The sequence below is a fragment of the Osmerus eperlanus genome, chromosome 6 (genome assembly GCF_963692335.1).
Source record: "Osmerus eperlanus chromosome 6, fOsmEpe2.1, whole genome shotgun sequence".
NCBI classification, from domain to species: domain Eukaryota; kingdom Metazoa; phylum Chordata; class Actinopteri; order Osmeriformes; family Osmeridae; genus Osmerus; species Osmerus eperlanus.
This window is the reverse complement of record NC_085023.1, coordinates 16,297,868-16,323,974: the sequence shown is the minus strand read 5'-3', so window position 1 is coordinate 16,323,974 and position 26,107 is coordinate 16,297,868. Positions and strand designations below refer to the sequence as shown.

Sequence of the window (26,107 nt, the reverse complement as noted above, 5' to 3'; positions counted from 1 at the left end):
ACAGAACATGCATGTTTGTATATGTGTGTGTATGTGTGTGTACGAGCATATGCATGTGTTTGGGTTTGTGCTCTCACTGCGTGGGGTAGTGAACGGGTCAGTGGTTCTCTTGCAGGGCCGGGTTCAGGGCTGGCAGACTGACCCTAGACAGCATGTTTGGACAAAGCTCCTCTGGTCCGGTCATGATGTGGGTCAGTGCCAGGGATGTCACAACAAAACCACAGTAGGAAGGACAAACACACAGAACTGCTACTCAGCTTTCCTGCCAGACTAGAAGCTGGCGGTTCCTTGGGAAACCAATGTAAAGTGAGCTGTCAACATTTCAGCCTCAGGTGTTTCGATATTGCCCTAATTAGATCTTCCATCTAGCATGTTTTGTATTATTACATTGCGAGGGTAGTGTAGGGCTAAGCTTTCACCCTACAGCTATCCCTATCCTAGATACACAAGCTCTCCCACAGGAATTTACATATTATGCAAATCTCAATATGTGCATCAAACAGGAACCTCTTCCGTGTATCAGTGCTTGGCCATCTCCCGGCTGTGTGTGTGGTATCAATGCCTCAGAGAGCCAGGTACAGTAGTAGGGAGCCAGACAGGATCCCATCCCTGAACAGCAGGTCCACTGGGGCAGCTCATGCATAAAACCCTCACTTCTCCCCCCAAGGCCATGGAGACAGCTTTTGAAAATAACAAAACAGAAAACTCCTGACAGTTGTCCTTTCTCTCGCTGAACCACTGTTCTGCTTTGGAGAAGGGGGGGGGGGGGGGGGTGGGAGGGTGGGTGGGTGGAGGGGGGGAGGTCCATTCCTGTGACCCCCTTCCCCTCCTCCCCCAGGGGAGCCCACTGTGAACGAGTGGAAAATGACGGGTTCCTCTCTGGTGCCTTTCGTGCGGTCACCCGGAAGACACCCGCATGCCGAAAGCCAGAGAGAGGGAGATGAAACGAGAGAGGGAAGGAGAAGAAGAGGAAGAGAGGACAGAGACATCAGGAAAGCAAAGAGACAACGAGCGGGATGGAAGAACAGAAGGAGAGAGAAAGGGAAGGGGGAGGGCAACGGAGAGAGGGAGAGGTAGAAGAGGAGAGAGTGAAGGTCTGTGTGCTCTGATTCCAGTGTGCCTGCCATCATGGGTCAGTGCATCTGATGTGTGAGTGCACAGCCAACACACCTCTTTCTCATTCATGCTTCCTCCCTCCCTCCCTCCCTCCCTCCCTCCCTCCCTCCCTCCCTCCCTCGCCCCTTCTCTTTTTGTTTGCATCCAGTCTAAATCACTGATCTTATCTTTCTCTTTCTTCTTTATCTTCACTGACAATCTATCTTATCTACTTCAACAACGCTTTGTTAATTGTGCTGCCCCTCCCCTCTGTCTACCCTCCATTCGTCGCCCTTTTTCTCTGCTATCTATATTCCTTCCTCCTTCTCTGTCTCTCCTCTAGGACGCCTTTGAGGTGCTGGCAGAGAGTTATGAGTTCAATGAGAGTGAGGGCCGCTGCCTGGCATTCCAAAGGGCCTCCTCTCTCCTGAAGAGCCTGCCCTGGAGGGTGGACAGTCTGAAGGCCACGCAAGGCCTCCCCTGCCTGGGGGAACAAACCAGGGCTGTCATAGAGGTGACTACACATCCACACATCTGTCAATGCCTGCTCAGACCACTCTTCGTTACAGCCTGGATGTACCCTCTAGCAAGCAAACGCACAAATACATTGCCCACATACACAGAAAGCCACTCAATAACACACACACATTGTTAATAAGCGCACACACACATACTGTCCACGCAGACTCACACAAAACACATACAGACATACGTATATACACCCATACACACTCAAACACACATACACACGCACAGTCCACATAATGCCCTTCACTAGAACAACTGTCACATCTTGGTAAACACAAGTCCCATTCCCACACACCCCTGGGCAGAAATAGCAGGCTGTCAGGGAAGGTGTCAGCCAGTGTTTACTTGGATGGAATTTAGAGCCACAGTATACTAGCAGAACAAGGTAAGCTCTCTGTGACCTGACTGTCCTGTGGACTGTCCTGTGGACTCCTCATAAATGTCTGGGATGAAGTCAGAATTTTAAGAAACGTTCCTTTTAAAATTCACATCAAGAAGGAATCAGTGACAATCCCCGATGAGGCTTTCAGAGTCACTCTTTGGAATCCAAAATGAGAGAAAGTAAAAAACTAAACAACACAAACCCATGGATATTGAAGTGAGTAGGAAAGCAGTCAACAGACAGAACTGGGGCCATTGTTGAGTGAACATCTGAGGGAAGAAGAAAAAAAGAAAAGACATTCTGAGCAGGGAAGCAGGAAGCAGGAAGAAGTATGCTTCCCCCTCCAGGGCAGAGGGGGGGTGAGCACTGAGGTCCATCTTGGCTTGAGGGTTGATAACCAATGAGTGGATGCACCATCGGGTATTGAAGGAAACTCATGAGCTCACTGTCAGTGAAAGTGAAAGAAACATGTGGGTCTACTGACGTGGACAACATCTGCTCAATTCACCTTTCACAGACGTATGGGATTCTCTGTAAAACGAATCACAGCTGCATTAAATGCGGTGCACCTTTTTTCTCCCTAGCATTCAGCATTTTCCCATTGTAACCACCCAAACATCCCTCAAACAACCTCAACCCCCCCAGCCCCCCACCCATCCACCGACCCCCACGCAAACAACCACAAGATAAATAGCAACGCTTGTCCAACAGTCTCTTGCGGCCTGTGTTTACCTGCCTGATAAATGTAATATGGAGACACTTAAAACATGACAAACAAATTAGTGGCGCTCCCCGGAGAGGAGAAAGACACTATTAAGAAGGGAACCAAGCCCTTTAAAAACAAACAGTCTAAGCGGCAGTCGGTTAATGGCAGTAAATATCACCCCAAGGTTTATTAACACTTGACACTGCCATTAACGAAGGTGAGATATGTGAGAGTTATGGAAATAAAAGAAGCATCTGAGGAACACTTGATGTAAGTGGGTTGTCTATTACTGGGATCCCGATAGAAACAGATATTGTATGAAATAAACAATGTTAATAGGCAGTGTGGAGGTAAGGTCCACAGTTTGCCATTTTTTTCACAGGAAGTCCTTATATTTGGCCGCTCCTTGAAAGTGGAGGAGCTACTGAGTGATGAAAGATATTCAACACTCAAGGTAAGAGTACTTAACAAGACTGCTGAGCAATTAAGACATTGCATAGGTTTTAATGCCTTATTTTGATAGCTTACAAGTCCTTCCAGAGAACCCTGAAACACTGCTATTTTCCTCCACAAGGAGTTTTCATTAGACTATGGATCTTTCTTTCCTCCTCTAGCTGTTCACCAGCGTGTTTGGAGTTGGACCCAGGACGGCAGAGAAGTGGTACCGTGCCGGGTGGCGCTCCTTCCAGGAAGTTCTGGCCCAGCCGGACATTCACTTGAACAGGATGCAGAGAGCGGGTAACCACACAAGCAGGAAACTTCTTTTTCAATAAATGAGCAATTATTAGACAATCATCGCCGCAGTTCCAAGTAATTTTCTGCAAATGGATTTAGCCACGGCCTCTTCTTTTACTGGTAGTGCCTCTTAGGTGCTCTAACTACCCAGTTGCTTGTATATCTTGTCTGTGTGATGAGAGGTGGTGGCAGTAAGGAATCTAACACAATGAAGCATCACCAAGGGGATTGGACAAGACCAAAATAAAGAAAGGGTAAAGCTTGTCATGGGATTCAGGCAACACGCTCATCCATCAACTGGAGACAGAAGGCCCATCAGCGTAAAGAGCAGGCGGGTGTCCTGACTCTCAATCACAGAGTTAGGATTTGTTTGTCACATTATTGAGGCTACATGGAGAAATGTCACTGTGTCTTCTGTTCTTCTGTCCTTGGGGGAGGTTTTGCAAGCTTCTGGACCGTAACATATGCTCTTCAGATTGGAGTAGAAAGACAGTGCCCACCTATTATTCCTTAGGCACTATGGAACTATGCCAAACAGCTCTATGGGGGTTGTTGTTACACGCAAGTAGAATTTCATCAGCAGCTCAGAAGCAGGTGTTGTTGTGCAGGAGTGACGTGAAAAGAAAGTCCTCAAAACTACCCGTGGAAAAGAGTTCAGAGAGAGGAAGTACATGTTTACCAAAAAATGACCCCTGGTGATTCCCCTTGAAAAAGAATACAGCGCACAATTGGATTACAGGTTGACAGGGCCCAGTGAGGGTGAACAGCTAGATTACTGACTAAGGTGTCACAGTCACTTAATCCTGCAAGAGAGTCAACGTTGCAGTGTGGAGGTACTGAGGAATATGGAGGATCAGCATTGTTATCATAGTGGAAAAGCCATACAAGTGGAATGAAGGGCTTATTTTTGTATAAGCTAGGGTACAACAGTGTGGATGGTGTCATGGTAGAAAACATACTGAGGTTTGCACTCTATAAATAATGGGTATGTGGCATTGCACTGTAATATACAATATTGTACTGTATTTAGTATAAGCACATACCTACCATGGTTATACATTATGCTAACTGGCTATTTTCCCCAATGGCCAGTGCAAATGCAAATGACTGTGATTGACAGCCAGCTTATAGTCTAATAATGGTCTTCTGCCTCCAGGCTTCCTGTATTATAAAGACATCTCCAGGCCTGTCAGTAAGGCGGAGGCTCAAGCCCTGGGGATCATCATTGAGGAAACTGTCCGTGGGATAGCATCAGACAGCATCTTGGCTCTGACAGGTGGCTTTAGCAGGTACTGTACAAGACTTGATTGTTTTACGGACGTCAACCTGGCATTCCATATATCCCAAGTTTCATCAAACCAGAGCATTACAAGTGTTGTATTTACCTGCAGCCATGCAAACACAAGCTAATTGCACTAACTAGTCTTGTGAGCTTTCCCACAATCCTTTGGGAAATCCCCTCGCTGTTTCTAATGGCCCTGCATGTATGTGGATGCACACTCAGGTGAAAGGAAGAGTGTGTGAGAGAACAGAAATGTGTGATCATGATGTGTGAGTGGGGGAGCTGAAAAAAGACCCTAGAAGGCCTCTTGAGTTTGTTACTAAGCAAATGTTTGTTACTAAGCAAACACTTTGAAAGTGTAATCACCTCTGCCCTGAGATACCTTCCAGTCTCTTCTTGATGTCCTGACAGTTGAGCAGATGCATTGCAGAGACAGACCTCTAATAGACTTTCATACATTTGTTGCAAGAAATAAACCTGTGCGTATTACAGTAAACTTTGACATCCAAGGAAGCAATTATAGTTAGCACCTGAAACACTGTCACAGACGCAATGTTACTATGTCATTTTCACCGTGGTTGCCGTAGTAAAGCAGCTAACAGAAGTTGTTCGTTATCAGTCTGCCTTCTTTATTTGTTTGGTGCTTTTTATGTGGGGTGCTTTGCGCCTGAGTTTTAAGCATGGGCCACACGGCTCTATGGTGTTATAAAGATGGAGCCGTTACCGATGGCTGTGTGGTAAATAATTCAGGAGCCGTCTGCTGGTAAGAAAGTGCGTTCTGCTTCCCTATGGGGGGGGTGCAGTCCTGCTGCTTCCTGTCTTTTAAACATCACAACCCCTCGTTGTTACTTTGTTTGACACTTCCGACAATTATCAAAACACTGGAAGAACGGTATATTTATAAGGGGAAACGTAGAGGGACAAGGATGTGCTAATTATATAAGTTTGTCAAGTAAAGTCTGTGTGAAAAGTATCCCTTTGCTTTACTGTGCGTAGTTTTCTACAAACACTTGGAAGACGCACCCACTCCAAGCTCACATGATGAGCTGGACATGTTTCATTGTGTAAATAACACATTCGCCAACAAAGGAGAGAGAAAAGTGAGAAGACTAAGTGAGACGTGAGAAAAGTTATTAAAATGGGCGCAGGTTGTTGACAACCGGACTGGAATGTGTGCTACTGTACATGATTTATGGATAGAGGATTGTTGTGTGGTGAGATATCATGTCTTCCCACACAAAGATAGAGAAACATGAATTAATCTGATATGATGTGGTGCACATTTACTGAGCCTTAAACAAAGACTGATTTGCATCTTGAGTATGTTGCTATGGAGATGATCTCAGAGTGAATTGACCCAAGTCTGTAATAATCAATGAACCCATGAGATTTAGAAGGTTGCTGAAGCACTTAGATTACTGCAGTGTACACTCTCATGAAAAGTGTTTTTAAATGTGTAATGTTTGATGATGATGTATGCTTCAATTCATGTTATTCAAAACTTATATTTAAAGCTTTTTTCTTTTCTTTTTTTAATCAAAACAGCATTTTGTAAAAATGTTCCTAAGAGGTTCGATAGGCTAGAAGCCTTTGCTTAAAGTGAGAACAATCTTAAAAGCACCTTTCATGTGTAAATATAGCTTTAACATGCCTTAGGAAAAAGAAAATTCTCCTTAAAGCAGACAGAGCAGCAGTAACTTGCCATCCTAGAAGTTTCTTCAAGTCAGCTGCCTTCTTGTAAACTTTACCAACCATCCTACTTCTGTAAAAAAGCGTATCAAGGATTTGTTGATGCCTGTGACATTAGCCTTATTGAAAGGACAGCCGCTGTGAAAGGCGGGTGACAAGGCTCAGAGCAGTTTGGTAGTGGGATTAAAAATAGATAGGCAGGAGGGAGAAGCAGCTTCTGCCACTTCAGAGTGTGAAAGGACCATGAGGTGTCAACGGACTGCTGTGTTTCTTTGCTTAAAATCATGGCCGTCATGTCACAGTGTTCTCTTCTCTCATTTCCCACAGTCTCTTTTCAGTCTACTTATTTCTACACTCAGCACATTTTTTTCATAACAAGACATTACTTTTCCTTTCCCTGCTTGGGTGACAGCCTTGAGAATGCTTATATTGTTTGAGAGGGAAATGGAGGGCAGGAGTAGGAGACATCAAATTCCATAAAATCTTGAAACAACAAGGTAGTAGGCACTTAAATAGTTCTGTCCATATTTCCAGAAACAAGATGCCCTATTCCAAAATGTTCTCTATACAATTGAAAGCATAGCAAGACAATTTTGTCTGATATTATTCATCCATCATCCGTCATCTGAAACCTGTAAATATTCATCTATATTTCATATGTTCTGCACTGAAACAATAAATCATTGACAGTTTCTCCTCACGCTATGCCGGTAAATACAGCCTTTCACAAACGAGATGACATGGAGATGTCTCGGAAACTTGGTAAGGGGTCGCTATTTGAGAAATGGAACAAAGCCGACATGTCTGGGTACAGCAGGGTAAAAGTCCGTAAGATTGAACTCCAAGAAAGCCACAGTAGTATTTCTGGAGTTTTCTGGGGTTGGAGATTGGAGAGCGGAAGCTTGAAGCTAAATAAAAACACTGTGTTGTGCACCCTTAGAGCAAAAAAAACCCAAAACATCTCTTTGCATGAGAGAAAAAATGTGACATGCTGTCATCTCCTTTTCTGCTGACTGGGTTGATTTAGAGGAAGCATCTGCATAGACAACAGGCTCTAAAAAACTAATCTGGTTCTGACCGAAGAAGCTGTTCTCCTTGGCGTGACTGATCCTTTGTCCCTTGATAAACTCAAGAGAGAGCACATCATCTCGGACTAAACCTTGGTGGGAAGAACAATATTGTGACCATGCATTCTAACTCAAGGACTTCAGTAACAGAGCAGCAGACCAGATACAAAGATGTATTAAACAGTTCTTGAAGGACAAAGCAAACTAGAAAACAGATGCAACACCTACAGAACGTCTGTCTCCTCGACAGCACCACTCAACACCTGAGTCTTAGTGTTAGCTTTAGCATCTTTTGTGGAGCTTTTAATAATGGCTGTTGTTGCACTCTCAGTCCACTAACGTTTAGTGGCTTCTCCACCTGGCACCATTTCTATTTCTCCTCAATCCCTCCTGCCAATTTCATAGTGGAATGGACGACAGGCAAAATCAAACAAGGATCCTCATGGCAATAAAAAATCTTATTTGTTTTCACACCAGACCTATTTGTCATCGTTTTGCTGTGTCCCTAATCATGAGATCAACGCTTATGACTGCATTATTTGCGTTGCGGTTGATAAAAGTAGGCTGATCAGGTTGAATCAACTGTATCCTCGCCTCAGTGCTTTTGGCAGTCAGCAGCCGGGTTAGCTAGATCCACCTAGGCCCAGGTTCAGAGAGGGAGGCCGGCGCTCTAAGGCACTGAATCAGAACCTGGGATAATAACCAGGCTAGAACCCTTTGAGGGGCAAATTCAACAGTCACAGGCCGTATTTACTGTCTTTGTATCAGTGTACTTTGTTCTCTTTCATGTCTGGTGAACCAGCCTTCAGGCTGAAGCCTTCTGAGCCAGAGACTAGCAGGTTCCCAGGATTTAGCATCTTCCACAGGGTCCATATAAAACAGGACCTCCAGTACTGATCTGAACAGGTTGTCTGAGGACTTAGGGGTTAGTTCGGGTCAACCTAGGAACAATACATTTCCCTCTTGTCTACAATTCAAGGACATCCTACATCAGAGCTAAAACTTTAAAGCATGTTAGAGAAGCGCATCATGCCAGAGCAGACCTTTTCTGCAAGGGTCTACATTTTTGTATGAGATAATCACTCATGTCGATCTCCAGTTCTCCATTGCTCTGGTTCTGCTGACGGAGACCCGATACATTTTCGGTTCTCACTTGTTCTCCGTGTGAATGTTCTTTATTACGCTCATCCAAGAGGAAAATGATGATCCCCCTAAAAAGTGAAGGCTGTGACAGCTGAGGCAACAAAAAGAGAGCTTAAAGAATTAACGATGCAGGACAAATAGCTTGTTTGAAGAATGAAAAAAAAGTCAAAGTCATTAGTATGCTCAATGCTCTTAATGGCCAGTCTGCCATTTTACTGTATTAACAGTCAACCACTGTGACTAAATACATCCTTGTGGAATCATATCCTAGTGGGTTAAAGTAGGTTCATCTCTGTCCTCAGGGGAAAGGACTACGGCCATGATGTGGACTTCCTGTTGACAACACCTGACACTGAGAAAGAGGAGGGTCTAATACTCAATGTCATGGACAGACTGAAGCAGAAAGTAAGTTTAAAGCCACTCATTCATATGGATATGTATCCAACGCAGAGAATACAGAGTAGAATCCAAATGATCCTTGTGTGAGTAACTAGGATAGAGCTGAGGACTAAAGGCTGCACCACAAGGCAGGATTTTCGTGTGAGATTGGGACACAGAGGTGAAAAGACTTGAGTACTCATATTATATTAAGTAATGAAAGCAGTTGGACACTTTCCAATATTCAGGACCCTGAATATGGAGAAGCATACTGGTCTTTTTTTTAAGTGGGGAGATGAAAGGAGCTTGGGTGACTGACCTGAATATCCCAGAAAAATATTCGAAGGAACACTTTGTGGAAAACGATATGTGTTCATATTTGGAAACATCTGAACATATAAATGAAGAACCTGGGACAGTTATAGACACATTAATGGAATTCAGAAGGCGAGAATGGATATAAAGAGAGAGAGAGAAAGAGAGAAGAAGCAGGTGTATCCATGTGTGCAAGAGGAGGGTTTCGGAGAAGGAGAGATATGGAGGATGGTGAACGAGGGAGAGTGGACAACAGAGGAATGAGAGATAAAGAGAGAGAGAGAGTGGTGGGGGGTTTATTTGGCACCACCACCTCCCTCCGAGACCCTCACTGAGGTGGGGGGTTGGTAGCAGACAAGTGTTTGATGATGAGCACAGCAGTCGTGTCTGGCTGCGGGGGACCTCTCTGTCATCCCGGCTGGATTTATAAATAACACCTTACCCCCCCCCCCCACCCACTGGCTGTGCTCCCTTCAGAGGTCCACCTTGCTGATAATTACCTTCACTGTTAACACCGCCCTGCTTCTACAGCTTAGAGCCTCTTCTGGTCCCTATCTTCTACTGGGCGGTGGAGGGCTCGGGTGGATGGGCCGGCCGGCAGGGTGTGGAGGGGTGAGATTGGAAGAGAGTGGGTAGGGTTGTTAAGGTGGAGGGCGGGTTGGCAATGTTGTTGTAGGCTTGGTGAATGGAAAGCATGGGGATTGGCATTGTGTGGGCCGGGGGGAGGGGGAGGGCAGGCTTCAGGGTGGATGGGTGCTCCATCCTAAGAGGTGGGTGGGTGGTTGGCTTGATGAGACCTGGGTTCATTGTCCTGGAGGAATTAGGATTGGGGGAGGAGCTTGGAAATTTGAGTGGTCCACTGGGATGGCCACACAGAAGCCAGTGATTGAGTGGATGTAGCAGAGGTTGACTTTAAGTCGTGTAACCTTGTCATCCGCGATCAGGCCCCTAGGGGTCTGCGTGTCTTCATCCAGGCCTAATATCACTGGCCGCTTTTTCTTTCTGTACTGCCTGGAGGGAGGTAAAAATACATCCATCTGGAAATGTCCTTGTAAAAACGGGCCTCATCATTTTTTTTTATACCCCTGCTGGTTATGAAAGCATTACTTGGGGGCAGAAGCAAGGTCAACCACCCTCTTTCCTGCGGTAGACGGATGAGATTCGGTTTTGCCCTGGGAACAGCAACCCAGAGCCCGAGAGGGATATGCCATATCTAACATCCACCAATCATAGACACTCACTAGATTAATGCCTGTTGCCATCCACTGTTGACAGAGTACCTTCTCATGTGAAATTTTATTATAGTATCACATAATAGTGTTTTTTCCTCATGCAGTTCCTTCCACATCAGACTTATGGGAGAGGATATGCCTTAGGTATGTAATGAGGTTTGAAACCCATAAACCTATAAACATAAACCTAAAGCAGTAAGACATCCGAGGTTTGCCCTGTGGATAAATCACAGAGCCAGTGAAAGAGCCAAGCCCAAACAGGCCAGGGGATGACAGACTACACACTGTTGTCATGTTGTTTGATGAGAACCAATGTCACATCTGAACTGCGGCGGATGGTTAAGAAATAGAACACACGCTTTTCCAAAAAATGCTTCGCTTTAATTTCAGCAATCAGTTTCGACCACTTGGACAATGCTCTGAATCAAAAGGAAAAGCACAGTTCAAACACACCCTGCTAACGCACGCTAATCTGGAACTTGAAGGAATGGTTTGATGTCTCTGGCTCTGAGTCACAGCCAATGTGACATTAGATCACTGAGCCTCCACCGTCATTCCTTTTGTCCTCTGAGACAGGTGGTCGCGGCACCGTCCTTCATCCGCTGTTTGAAAGTCACACTTTTAAGAAGAAAAAGTTGACGGCTGACCTTTTTGGCAAGTTGCCTCCATTGCCTTTGTGTGTGTGTATGTGTGTGTATGTGTGTGTGTGTGTGTGTATGTGTGTCTCAGTGTGTGTGTTTCTCTCACAGACAAACCCTGGATAAAGATTATCTAGCTGGTGTCCGCCTCTGTAATTCCTTCTGTAAACAGTTCTGGTGGAATAAGCTTGCTCTCCAATGCTCGCTGACATTACCTGCTGCGTAGGAGACGATTACGGCACATGGTTCGCTTAAACAGCCCTCGGCACTGCTGAAACGAAAACTTGGAGGCATCCTCCTTTCTACGGTGGATTTGTGAGACGGCGGCAGGCCTCATCCAATGGCAACAAGGGCGTCCATGCTCAGACACTTAATGGACTGTAAAAACTGTCGCTAACTCATTAATCCTCCAGGCTCACGGCATCCTCAGGATTCAAGGCTAAAGCCAGGAGCTACTCAGCCAGAAAGGCTCCAAAACGATTCCCCCAAATAATAAGTGACCTACATTAACAACATCAGAAAGAGTGAGTCGTGCACAACTCATCAGATGCAGACAAGATATCGTTTAAGAGTATCAGTAACGTTAGTGTGTCATTAGAAGTCTTCAAGTCTTTTCTTTGCTGTGTAGTACAGCTTACAATATCAGTGCCCTTGAACTGTCACCACCGAAAAAGACAGGGGCCAATACAGAGTGCTGGCGTGAGCTGAAGTACCACATCCTCTCTGCCTATCCAGGTGGGACATGAGCAGTTAGCTGTAATTGCAGACAGGAGAGGGTTTCCGGGGTTGAGGACGTGCGACATCAGGGATTTGTGTCTCAGTTATGAAGACGAGCCGGCAAACCTTATTAGCTTTGTGGTGTAAAACGGTCGAGGTTGGAACTTCCCACAGAGCGCTTCCCACATGTCACTCAGTCTCACCGCTGTCCTCAGTTAATGACTCCATCGTCACCTCTTCTCCCCTTGCCTTCGGGGAATCAGTCTTTCTCTGACAAGTGCCAGAGAGGGGAATGGACACGACTGGCTGGTACCAGTTAACGGTGTTTAATGTTTCATGATTAACCCCCTTGTCCCATCAGACAGGAGAAGTGGTTAAGGCTGCACTTTCTTTACAGATTATTGCTCTTTAAGGAGAAAGAGTCTGATTTATGGCCAGCAGAGGAGGGCAGTTCCCCAACAATTATGTTGGGAGCTGGAATTAAACTGACAATTTGTAATGTTAATCGCTTTAACGGTTTAGGATTGTGTTGCTGAATAATCAGCCAGGCAAATACCCAGAGGAAATCAATCCTTAGATTCTCTCTCTCTCTCTCTCTCTCTCTCTCTCTCTCTCTCTCTCTCTCTCTCTCTCTCTCTCTCTCTCTCTCTCTCTCTCTCTCTCTCTCTCTCTCTCTCTCTCTCTCTCTCTCTCTCTCTCTCTCTCTCTCTCTCTCTCTCTCTCTCTCTCTCTCTCTCTCTCTCTCTCTCTCTCTAACACACACGCACACACCATCGCTTTTTTTCCTGTTGAACACACTGATGTCTCACTTGGAAGTGATTTTCATTGCACATGAAGTGGGACCCTTTACCAGTGAAGGTGATTGCCCCCCCACGAAGGGAGACTGGGAGCTTGTCATTTAGCTACAGTAGGGTCTATCAGCTGGGAGGGTACACTGTAGCAGACGTTCACAACTCGAGGCTGAAATTAGACTTGACAATTTAAAGAAGTCGTCTTCAAACTGATGAAATTCTACACTCCTCTACATTTAGAAATGTGAAAGAACAAGCCAACCGCTCAAGACGGATGCATGCTCAAATAACCAATTTAGTATTCAACTACATTGTTGCAGGACAAAAATAGCGTACACCATCACACCTTATCAATAGTACCCAATGCTAAATGTTGTAGTCAAATACTGTATCGCAAATGTAATGCGTGCTCAAGAAGAGACTATGTGGTGGTGGTTTGTCCCTGCCCCTCTGGATCTCTCTTCCTCTCCACAGGGCATCCTCCTCTACTCAGACTACCAGCCATCCACCTTCGACATGACCAAGCTTCCCTGTCGCAGGTTTGAGGCCATGGACCACTTCCAGAAGTGCTTCCTGATCCTGCGCTTGGAGTCAGGGCAGGTTGATGGTGGCGTGCAGAAGGACTCAGGGGACACTCGTGGCTGGAGAGCGGTCAGGGTGGACCTGGTAGCCCCACCTGCAGACCGCTACGCCTTTGCCCTTCTCGGCTGGAGAGGTTCAAGGGTAGGAGAGGGTCTTCCACTGGGGTGGGGAGGAGAAAAAATGAATGTGGGCGGAAAAAGTGCAGTTGAATCAAGACAGTTGCTCAACTGACCGTTGGTTCTTTGTTCCGTTGCAGCAGTTTGAGAGAGACCTGAGGAGGTTTGCTCGGCTGGAGAGGAACATGCTTCTTGACAACCACGCTCTGTATGACAAGACCAAGGTACTGTACTGTACAGTTACTGTGCTCAGAACAAGACATTTACAATATATGTGGTACATTCACTTCTTATAATCAAGATATGTTCTTATGCCAGCGACAAATTCAATATCATGTTCAGTATCACTGGGGTATGGAAGGGCGGTTTGGGATTATTTTACTCTATATTAGCCCACTGGAGAATCCCATTTTCTGGTGTTGGTTTTGTTTGCGTTTGTGTGTTTGTGTGTGTGTATGTGTGATTCTGTGCATGATGTGGATGTTTATGGACTGTTTAGAGAGTGCTCCTCCTCTACAGACACACAATTGTAAGCACTAAATTAGTTTGAGCAAGAGTTTAATGTGCACTAAACCTTGACATTCATCACTATTTTTTTCTTTTGAACGTGAGAATATGAGAGAGAGAGAGACAAGGCAGAGAAACAGAGGGCAATGAAAAAAGCCATCTTGACTTTGTGCTGGGTAAAAAGGCAGGTTGTGATTCAGACAAAGTGCAGTTTCAGGTGGGATTATCTCCAGTGCCTTTCTCTAGACTGCGTGTTTATGAATATAGTAGGTGAATTACAGCACAGCCTTGTCCTTACAGCTATTGGAGGGATTACACTGCAGTGTTAGGGCTGGGAATACACACACACGTTATCTTGACTTATTTTATGCAATATGTGCTTCCTCTCTAAGTGAACAGAAACTTGATATTGGTGCAAGGGCAACTTTTTTAATTACAACAATGCGAGAGAGGATAATTTAGTGTACGTACAAACAAATGGAAACCCACACTTGCAGACAGTACATATTCTCTCTCACACACACCCACGCACTTCACACACACTTGAACTGCACACACACTTGATCCCATGCATGCACACATACAGATTCACAGTGGACAGGAAAAGCAATAAAGACACATCAGCTAAGTGAATCAAATCCATCTAACTGTTTCTTTATCAGATGCAGGTGGCGTGTTAAGGGGAAGTTAATTGCTCAGGGATGCACAGAGTTCATTTACACATTTCCAAATGAAATCAAGCGTCTTCGTTTCACCCAACAGGTGAAATAAAAAGGTGAAGATAAAGCAATATAAATCAATTCATGGCACGTCTCATTAATCCTGATGTCCAATGAACCCCCCCGTTTGCAAATGCAGAGTTACTGAATTTATCTTGGTAAAACAGTTTTTTCGAGAACTAATTATAATATATATATATATAGTGAAGTGACAACATTTATTTGGAGAGTGCATGCCAAATAATCTATCATGAACATAATATCAGAATATCAAAGAGAGTGGTCTTTTAGTCATACATGGTGTACACTGTTTGCATTGGACAGGACTTTGACGTCTGGATTTGTGATACGTGATGAGACCAATAGGGGTTGCGTTCTAGTCTTGTAAATACTATAATTATCTCCTGTAACTGAGGTGCTCTGACAGAAGACTCCAAGGTGCAAGCGAAAGAGAACGTTGTGAAGATGCCTCTTCATTTATTCCTGCTCGTTTCCACAAAGACAGAAACTTCAAAGAAATATTCTTCCGTACCTTTTCTGATGGGCACAAAGCAAGTCGAAGCCTCCCCAAAAAACGAAATTCCGAGACGACAGGCTGCATCCCAGACAGCAGGCTGGTAGTGCTATTCAGTACTCTCTCCCAGAGCCCTGCAGTGTCCTTCTCCTTCCGTGGTCGGGGCTAGGGGGACAGGCAGTGTGAGCAGGGTGCGGGGAACAGAACGCCAGGCGTGTCACCGGGCTGACCGACAGGGGGACGCCCCGTCACCGGCGCGTCCCTGTCAGCTCCCCCCCCACCCCCCACCCCCCTCCCGGGGGACAGGGGTCAGGGCGTGGAGATGCCAGGGCGGGCAGCTCCCTGACAGATATTATACAGGAGATGCCACAGGAGACGTTGTTTATTCAAACACAAGGGCAGAGAGACGCGCGCTGACGGTGCAGTGATCCGTGCACACGGCGACAGTTCGGTCACATCACGCACACGTCTCTCGCTTCCTCTCACACACACACACGCACTTATGTTTGTGGTTGGTTAAGTTGGTGGGAAACTTTTCGATTAATTGAGATGTTTACGCCACAATGGGCAAGCATGCCAACCACACCACACACGCACTCACCTCCCACTTTTTTCACCTCCCCTCACACACTTTCCTACACCCGACCTGCCTCACTTAATCTCCCTTCGACTCCGTCAGATATATGCGTGCTGGTTTCAAGGTCGCCAGCTAGTTTCAAAAGGGTGCGTGCAGACAGAATCATTCAACGGTGTGACCTGTTTCTCAGTTTCGCCTTGACATTACAGCCATAATTAAGGTAATGAAGATCAATTAACTGTCTCAGTCACTGCCACCCCCCGGTACAGATCGTTGACTATTCCCTCTGTTCTCTTCAGCCGGCGGGGGACGAGGGCCTTCTTAGTCCAGCCCCACTAGGCTGCAAAACCCTCATTAACTGGAGAGATGACCACCCTTTTATCATCTGCGGCTGTTCTAATTGACCAGTCTTTTTCAAGAGAGTCCGCGTGCTACGTGTGACTGGTGCGGAGGAGACAGGGGCAAAGTCGCAGATGGAAATTGTCGTTTGATTAGGGCACTTGTCTCCACCACAGGACATAGGTGGACCTGATGATCTTTAGGAGGACTTAAATCCGGTAATGTGCTTCAGAGAGCTCTCGCTAAACGCATGGCTCATCCATGTTATTATGAAAGGCTCCAAAAGATTAAAGCTAAAGTCTCTCTAACGATTTGATCCCAATTACCAGTAAGTTGGAGCTCAGGGAAAATGTCTTTGACTTACAGGTAAACAGGAAGTGAAGCAACTAATGACTTGGAGGAAGGAAGTCATCATCATGATACACACCATACCATAGCTGTGAAGCCATTTTGTCGTGTGAATATCCCCCCAATGTGATGTCAGTGAGAGCATGCACTCTGTTGTATATGGGTTTGGATGTGGTGGGTGCGTGTGTCTCTGTATTTGTGTGTGTGTGTGTTGGTGTGTACAAGTGTTAGTGCAAGATGAATGTGTGCACACGCATGTGTGCGTGCTTGTGTGTGTCCTCTACTGTTAGGCTGAAGGTGTGTGATAATTAATATGTGTGGTGGGTTTGATGAATGAGGACAGGCGGAGGATTTCATCAGGCACAGACAGACTGAATCTCTCCCAAAGCAGGAGGGCTCCATGACCTGTCCAACACCTTCCAAAACAAAGCATCTCTACCCTTGAAATTCCCTGCCGTTGTGTGTGTGTGTGTGTGTGTGTGTCTGTGTAAATAAGTGAAGATGTGTTTGTGCCAGTAGACTTGCATGGTACCATTGTGCATGGCACAATACAATAGTCTGTCCTGCACAAATGTGTTTCTGGTAATGTGATTTTGTATTGAACGGGAATGCATTTTGCCTACAATTTTGCCTTGCTGCATGTGACTGTTTGTGCATGTGTACTGGGGTGTGTATAAAGTCTGTTGCGGTTTTGTGTGTGTGTGCGCGCGTGCGTGTGTGTGTGTGTGCAGCAGTATATGTCACACAGAGGGTAATTACTCAAAGCCATATGTAACAGTGTGATTAATGAGGTGCTGGTCAGAGGGCTGGGGGTGTGGATGTCCTGGTTGGGGCTCTGGAGCAGAGGAACCACCACATCTCAACACCTGTCTGGAGTCCTACCCGGCTCCAGCTCTCCACTCTGGACCTCTGGAGTTTAACCAACATGCTGAAGTTCTGGTAGTGATTCTGGCGCGATTACTTCAGACTTTTGCTGGTAAAAAATAATCTCCAACGCCCAGAGACGTGATACCCTCCCAAACAGTCTGGACAGTACAGCATGTACTGACAGGGGATGTACTGCATGCTCACTTTCCAGTGATCATTTCGTCTTCATTTTCCAGTGCTCTGGAGACAAACAGTTTGGGAGCTGCCTGTTGTAGAGAGTGCAATGTTCACAACTTGTCCTGTTTCCCTCTGTTCCTCCCCCTCCTCCCCCTCCACCCCCCCCCCCCTCCTCCTCCTCCTCCCCCTCCCCCTCTACTTCATCCCCCTTCTTCTCCCCCTCCCCCTCTACTTCCTCCCCCTCTTCCTCCTCCTTCCACCCTCCATCCTCTGAGCAGCGGATGAGTGGACAATAACGGGGCAATTGCACTGGGCTTTGGGGATCGGCGTTTGTGAACGCTCCCCAGCTGGTGAGGAGAGGCAGTGTTTGCAGGGAGGATGAGAAGTGCCTGGAAGGGAGTCCTTCCCTGGAAGGAGAGAAAAGGGAGGAGAGGTTTAATTTAGCGGTTGGTGGCACAGCGGCCCCTCAGGGTGTCACACACGTGCACGCACACGTGCACGCACACGCGCGCACGAGCGCTCTCAAAAAGTGCACGTGTGCGGATGTGCACAGCCAAAGAAATGCATAAAGAGGCGCGCACGCTTGCATTCGCACAAAAAAAAACAGGCACACATTGATAAACAAACACACCCCTTCAAGCTGTGCCAGGCAGACAGGTGGGTTGTAGAGGGTGGGGTCTTTGTCCTCTAATGCATGCTGGGAGCTGTCAGAGCTGCGGAGCGCGGGCGTTTCTCGAGCATTTCTCCAGCGTTGCTCTAGCGTTTATCAACAGGGATGAGGAGGAGAGGTTGCGACTTGTTTCCATCTCTGCTTGGTATCTTGGGATATCTCTTTCCCTGAATTCCAATACGTTGAAGTGAATGAATGGAGCTTAAGCCTTTGCAACGGATGAGCATAGAAGGCTGTGATACATTTCTAAGTGGGAGTTGCCTCCATAGCTTTCTTTTCAGGGTGTTGACATTGAATATCCCATCTGCATAATTCCCCTGAAAAGGTGCCTGTTGGAAGAGGAGACTTGCAGATAGCGATTACACGGGAAGCTGTCTCTCTTTGTTGCTGAATAGAGCTCTGCAGAACTTCATCAGAAAGCCAGACGAGTAGCAAACTCTGAGAGGAGAAAGGCAGCTCAGCAAACACGCACACAATTGTGCAACAAACTCTCTCTCACACACACAAACACACACACACACACATCAATACAAATATCTGCCCTTTGACATTCCCCAGTATTTTATAATGCTTTAGGATGGTGATTCATAGGAATACCTCCAAATGAGACATTTTGTCAGGGACATCATTTGCTCTCCCCAGGACTGCAGTGTTGTGACACATTTGTGCCAGTGATATGCACCATTTCATTAAGCACACTAAAAGGATTACAACATGAATCGTCATTGATTATTGCATAAGTGGTGGGTTTTAGTGGGTACTCTATGAACAGTAAGCTAGTCATTAGAGCTCAGTGTGTGGTCTGTTTTCAGGCTGCTTTGATAATGATACTCAAATGTTTAGTTTGCTGTTCAGCAGATTGGTTGTCTTGGTTGACTTTGCATGATCTGTGTAATTAAAAACAAGATTAGGGTACAGTGGATATGGACACATAAATTATCTCCAGTAAAGATATAAACAACACACACACACACACAAACACACACAAACACACACACACACACACACACACACACACACACACTCTGGCTAGTGGAATCTCTTGCCTTAGTCTTTTAAAGATCTACATTTACCCCCCACCTTTCCCTTTTGATTGCTACTTATGAGGAACAGGCTGCTGAATTGGCACAATTGAATTGAATTGAAGTGTCTCAATGTGCATCTGCCTGGCAACAGACCCCCGCCCCAAGACTGTTTAGAACCCTTTCGCTCTCCTTCTTAGAACTGGGACATTGCAATTCAAAAGACAAGAGACTGTTCACAGCAAAAATGTGTATGTTTCAGCTCACTGTCAGTCAGGACTGGTTCAAGGACTTTCCTATGTAAGGGATTTGCTTTGATCACACACCAGGCTGGACGTGTTCTTTGGTCTATCCCTTGGTTTTGACGAGCCACAAAGCTGGGACTCTGCGAGGGGGACTGGGAGGGATTTGAGCAGACAGCTGAAACTAGGTTTGAACTACCGTGAAGAGGTAAATAGAAGTATCGGTACAGTTTGATGTGGATTGGAGTCATAGGATGTTTCTGGTTCCAGATCAATTTGACATCTGGCAGCATAACTTTAGATATCAGTACTTTTAAGAAAACGACATGCGCATAAAGTACTTATGCATGCATGAAGACAGTGAAACAATTTCCTATATCCACAAGAGATGCCATTTTTGAACAAATTAAAGTGTTCCATGGTCACAAAGCATGCCCAGATATGTATCTATTATGAGATGATTGTCAGGCTCTTTATCTTCACATCCCCTCACAATCATCTTCCCACAATGCCTTTCATCCTCCTCCATCTCCTTGAACATGGTGCCTTCTGTCGCCTTCCACCAATGAAATGACAGCCCCGGTGACAGGGGAACAATACAAATATGGACACTATTTTCCCTGGTTACAATTGCAGTGTGTGATTGGGTCGTTTCTCTTTAGAGGTCAGAGAACCAATTAGGGGGCGGTGTAATAGGAATGGTACGAGGGTAGGAGTGGATGGTGTATAATGAGAGAGGAGAGGGGGGCAGGGTGCAACACTGTAGAGTAGATTGTGAGAGGCTGCAAGAAGGGAAGAGAGAGGGCTAAGCTCTGGGACTTAGTTGTCATAGAAAGAGAGAGAGAATGAGTATGACAAAGTGAAAGAGACAGAGAGAGAGAGAGAGAGAGAGAGAGAGATACAACGGTTATTCATGTAGATTCTGATAAGCCTAGTCACAGATATACTATAGCATACTCTCTCATACTGTGGTGAATACAGAGATTAAAACAGAGGGGAAAACATTAACACATGCAGTGTAAACTCATAATTTAGGAAACAGCATCAACGCATAGTAGGTAGTGTAAACTGATTGACTGTAATTTTGTCACTGGTGTTTTTTTTAACAGCAATCTAAGTAATAGCATCTGGCCACCGTGCCGAAAGTTTATTTCTGTCTGTAGCTCTCACGGCTCTCACGCTCTCTCTCTCTCTCTCTCTCTCTCTCTCTCTCCTCTCTCTCTCTCTCTCTCTCTCTCTCTCTCTCTCTCACTCTCTCTCTCTCTCTCTCTCTCTCTCTCTCTCTCTCGTCTCCTCTCTCTCTCTCTCTCTCTCTCTCTCTCTCACACACACTCTCTAGCCTCTCTCTGTGCCACCTCTCTCACCATCGCCCCCTTTCCTCACCTACCCCTCCTCCTTCATATCCTCCCATCCGCCCACACAGGGCCCATTATCACTCTTTCCTGGGAGAGAAGGGTATTTTTAGAAGCAATTGCACCAATGTTTTTTGTGACTTGAAAAAACGGAATTCAATGCCAAGCTATTATCCCTCCAAAATCTGCAACCTGCAATCTTTTCCTATGGAATTATCAAAAGGAGGAAAATGAGTTGGTGTTCTAAACTGTGTAGGAAAAGAACAAAATGAAGAGGGAGGGTGAGAGAAACACAGACAGGGGGGCAAGAAGACAGAGAGAGCGCAAGGGAGAAAGTGAAAAGAAGAAAGATAAACAGGGATAAAGGAAGAAAGAGAGAGAGATCGAGACAGGGAGAGGGGAAGGGAGGAGGGGAGAGAGGGGAGTAGGGTGTCTGTCTTTTCCTCTGGAGACGGATTCCGCTCCATTATTGATGCAAGTGAATGGCAGAGGTTTCTACCAGAGCCCCGGTGTTAGGCCTGTCTGCCTGTCATGTAGCATTAATTGATATGGCGTTCGTGGTGGCCCATGAAGCCGTCCGTCCAAGGCTCCCATTTTCAGGTGGCCTCATGATTTATTAACAGGCAAGCCCACTGAACATTCATTGAGGTACCTGAGCCCTGTTCCTGTGGTCTCACACATAACCCCGCGCATCTATTTCCCAGCCCCACAACCCAAACCCTCTGTGTGAGAAGATGAATGCTGCTAGGAGGAGGATGTGAAGAAAAACGCATAAGCAATGTAAACATCCATACTCGTCTCACACAAACACACCAAGATATCCAAGTTAATTTGTACAAGGCAAAACCTTTACGAATGTACTGTACGTGTGGAATGCAAATGTGTGAACAACCATCTAAGTGAGCCTCCCCACTTATCGAAAGAAAAATGCGATATTCAGCTTCCAATCAAAGCTCATATTTTGCAGTTTTGTTGTTTTTAATTGAGAAGGGTGATGCTGATGCGGCAGCATCTGATCACACTGTCTGGTGCGGAAGGCAAAACCGTGGTCATGCAAAACCAGCCTTGTTAGTACAAACCAATTAATTATTTACGGGGTTCGTTGGAGCTGAGAAACTTAATTTATTGTTATCTTTAGAGGGCCGCTCTGTTTGGGCCTATACAATACTGAGCGCAGGCAGAAATCCCAGGCTCATTAGATTAAAGAGAAGAGCTTCACACAATGCTAGCACTTTCTATTGCCTAACAGAACTTCATATGAGAACTCTAGCAATCTCTTTGCTCAAGATGGGAAAGTAAAGGCAGAAAATGCAATTTGGCAGGGTGGATGCCAGTTGCAACGTACTGATATTTTGAGCATCAATTAGAAATGTTCCATGCGGAACCAGCTGAATATCCGCGTCACTCAATGTATATGTCTTCTGGCAGTGTTTTAGTATTCCGTACCAATAAACTAAAAAGCTCCTCATGCTTGAGACTATTGTAAACCACTGCCCTAAAAAAGATGTCTGACTATCTTTGGGAACCCTAATCAGCAACTAATGTTAGTGCGCTAATGTTTACGCTTATGATACATTGGGATGAACTGCAGATGAAACAAAGAGATAAAAAATCAAGGGAACAGAATGTAATGGCGGCTTTCTGACTGTAGTGATGGGAGAGGTTGATTGCTTGGCTCCTCCTGACTGGCCAGCGGAGCAGCTGATTAGCAGGCCGAGAGAGCCAGGGAATGAAAATCACATTCAGCTCAATAGGCTTTTTAGGGTGATGGTGCTTTATGGTGCTTTGTGCTAATTGCTGGCTTGATTGGTGAGGTGTCTGTGTCCTCTCCTCTCTCTCTCTCTCTCTCTCTCTCTCTCTCTCTCTCTCTCTCTCTCTCTCTATCTCCTCTCTCTCTCTCTCTCTCTCATCTCTCTCTCTCTCTCTCTCTCTCTCTCTCTCTCTCTCTCTCTCTCTGCTGCTGCTGTCCGGTGTAGACTTGCAGAGTGTGGGGGAGGTGTGTGGGGGCGGAGAGGTTTCAGGAGGAAGACACGGCAGCCTCATCGACTTCTACTTTTCTGCCCCTGTCAGCCCCTTCCTGTGCTGCAATAAAGATAGATTAACTTAGAGACAATCAAAAGATTTCTTTGGATTTATGCCTCTACTTGCAGTCAGGCTAGCGCCTTCCAGCTGACAGCAAGAAGATAGTTGTCCAAGGAGAGAAGGGAGGTTTGGGGGCAGTATAGTGTACTGTGTGCATCCGTGATGATTTGATAACAATGAGGCCACAGCAAAATAATTGGTGGTTCATGCTGGTTGTTGTGCTTCCCTTGACACAAGTATGGTCTTCAGCCCTCAGCATGAATTGAATAGGGAGACATTCATTTTCTGAGCCAAATTGTGCTGAATGTTAAGTCTCGTTTCAAAGCTGCATCCATTTTTGGCATGAAGTTATTGCTTACAGCCATATCACAATATTAAAAAGATACTCTCTCTCATTCAGTACTGAATCATTGGCTGTCAACCTCTGTCACACCACAAACAACTGCGTCCTTGATACATGCTGCTATCTGCAGCGCTACAAAGACACAAAGTCTAGCTAAGAAGTGACCAACATCTAAACTGAGTCACAGTTTAGGCAGTGTTCCTGATCCCCTGAAGCGCATTTAGCTTTCTGTCATGTTAATTTCCCTACAAAATACTTTGTGTACATTTGCATTTCTTTCACATTGGGTTTTTGCATACTTCTGTTTGTGGCAACCAGAGCTTGTGAGACAGATACTGTGCAAACACACACACACACACACACACACACACACACACACACACACACACGCACACATGGAATCACATGTAGGGCCAGTGGCAGCCAGCCATTTCCATCAGTTCCATCCATCAGCAACGGGCTGTGTTCTGGGAGGAGGGGTGACAAAGAGCAGAGCCTGGCCAGATGCTTCTGACGGGCTAATGTATGTGTTCACCGCCAGCAGGCCTGTAATTACTGAGAGTGCAGAGGAAACACACATCTGATTAGCAGTTTATCAAGACAAGGACACAAGCTCACTCACATATAAACACACTAATGCACAGGACTCTGCTTTTGGGCCAAGCTAGCACTCCTGATTGGAGCTTGACTGACTGAGTCAGATGTTGAGTGCAGTACCTTTAGAGCTCTGGTGACGATGGAGCTAATTGTAATTGCCCATGCTTAGGCCCAGGCTTTGCGTGACAAACCTTCCTGAGTGGTGCTTAAAGTGTTGTGACACACCTCACACAAAAGCACTTTAGCTATATTCCATAAAGAGACACACTGGTCCTGGATCCGGCCGAAACAAAAGAAATGAAGCTTTACCTGTCTCCTGCACTACTGGACTGCGTATGGTATTCTCCGTGGTGCAGTGGAAGGTTCTAGGGTCTAATCTCTGAGTTGGTATGCTGTGCTCTACAGTCAGTAAGTAAAGCAGAGAGCCCCTGGGAGGGAGGGAGGGAGGGAGGGAGAGAGGGAGGGAGGGGAGGGAGGGAGGGGGGGGAGGGGGGGATTGAGGTAGATTGGAGAGAGTGGACACGTCACTGGGAAGGCTTACTGTCTGATCCGGAACAATGGCTAAATTGGCCAAAGTCAAGAGCTGATTGTGGCTTGAGCTCTGTGGTCTTTCTGTTAGCAGGATCTGGGAGCTTTTCTCTGAGCCTTTTGACCAGTAGACTCTGAGCCGGTGTCCTGTTAGCCAAAGCCTTCTAGCTTGGCAGGCTGCTGTACTGTATATAATCACACCACCCGGTCTGGCTCCTAAAAGCCTGTTTTTGACATATAGCCACTTCATTGGTCCCTGCAGTCTGTGTGGCTAGGTTTTTTTTGTGTTTTGAGTGGCTGGATGCGACTGGGTTCAGGGATTTGAGTGTTGTGGAGAAAGAGGCAATGTCACACTTTGATGCAATGTAACTGTGGGGGCGTTTTCTATGTATTGTTCTTTATGAGAGAGGGAGCAAGGTTATCCTGCAGAGAAGCAATCATGCAATTCCTGCCAGTGTGTGTGTGCGTGCGCGTGTGCTGTCTGTGTGATGTTCCTGTGTGCCTCCATCCACAATGACTGAGAGAAATGGACGTTCATTTTTAAAACTGAAATGCTCGGATTCTACTGTCAGCGAACACATAGACCAAATGAAGGTGGAGTGAAAGTTTGGTATTTTATGAGGCCAGACCTGGACTGGTCCTGGCTGCCTTTACCCAGCTTGCACCCTGGGCCTTAAACCAAATTGTAACATCTCTCTTGTCATTTGCATTGGGAATAACAAACTAGCATGGCGGGACACATGCCTCAGAGTGCTTCTCCTCTCCCACCAGTTAGGTTTGGTTAGCGTCCACTTCTAGCTGGCCTGTTTTTTCCCTCTCCTCTCATTTCCGTCTGTCAGCTCGAGTTTAGGACTTCAGGGCAGGATGTGTCAGAATTATAGCTCTCTTTCGGCCTCTCTCTCTCTCTCTCTCTCTCTCTCTCTCCCTCCCTCTCTCTCTCTCTAGGCTCTCAAACTCTCAAGGTGAGTCAGCATTGTCGTTGTGGTGTTCCTATGGAGATGTTACCTGTCACGTGCTGTCCTCTGACAGGCGACTTATAGTGGTATGTCAGGGAGAATAGAGGGTAGTTACTCAGTTGAAGGTCAGGATTCAGATGACTGGGAGAGAGAGAGAGGACTGTCGAAATATAATCCTGGATGGTCACGCAATGTCTACAGTTGTGGAAAGGATATTGTAAACTAACCCTGTAATGTTCACCTTGACAAAACACAACCTTCTTACTCTTTTGTAATAATTTATACCACTAATACTTAATATAATTTGATTACACAACAATTCAACAATGTACCTACAATGTTATTACCATAGCTGTTGCAGTGTTGCTACATGGAAGTTAATGTAACCTTAAAGTATAACATTAACAAAAATCTCTTCTTACAGAGAGAGTTTCTACCAGCAAAGACTGAGGAGGACATATTTGCCCACCTTGGTTTGGAGTACATCGCACCCTGGCAGAGAAATGCATAAACACCTCTCTGTCTGACTGGAATCCATACAGCACAGCACACACCAAAGCTTACACATATAGATTGTATTCTCTGCTCTGGCTCTGTTGCTGCGCTTCACCACTGATGCTTTATATTGTCATTGGCTTTCTTGTTGGAAATGCTGTGCTTTCCGCCCGGCTTGCTGCGTGGCGTGGAACCAGAAGTAAACTATTTTTAATAATTTGTACATGGTCTGCTTCTCTTTTACCATACCTTCATATTAGCATCATATCATGTATGATAAAAGTGTATGACACACAGTCGAATCAACGAGGCGATTGGATCTGGTGTCTGCAAGGTAAAAGGGCGTGAGCGAGAGTATGAGAGAGAGAGAGAGAGA

General features: G+C 45.8%; 1 protein-coding gene across 1 annotated transcript in view; it reads left to right on the top strand.

Moving 5' to 3' along the window:
* Positions 1–25,893, top strand: part of dntt (deoxynucleotidyltransferase, terminal) — a 35,321-nt gene extending 9,428 nt beyond the window's left edge. The window contains exons 4-11 of the mRNA XM_062464638.1: positions 1,439–1,609; positions 3,094–3,165; positions 3,326–3,449; positions 4,603–4,735; positions 8,930–9,032; positions 13,173–13,421; positions 13,537–13,620; positions 25,661–25,893. Of these exons, the coding sequence (XP_062320622.1) occupies positions 1,439–1,609; positions 3,094–3,165; positions 3,326–3,449; positions 4,603–4,735; positions 8,930–9,032; positions 13,173–13,421; positions 13,537–13,620; positions 25,661–25,747 (1,023 nt within the window). The 3' untranslated portion in view covers positions 25,748–25,893. The remainder of the gene's footprint in view (positions 1–1,438; positions 1,610–3,093; positions 3,166–3,325; positions 3,450–4,602; positions 4,736–8,929; positions 9,033–13,172; positions 13,422–13,536; positions 13,621–25,660) is intronic.
* Positions 25,894–26,107: the final 214 nt, after the last annotated feature.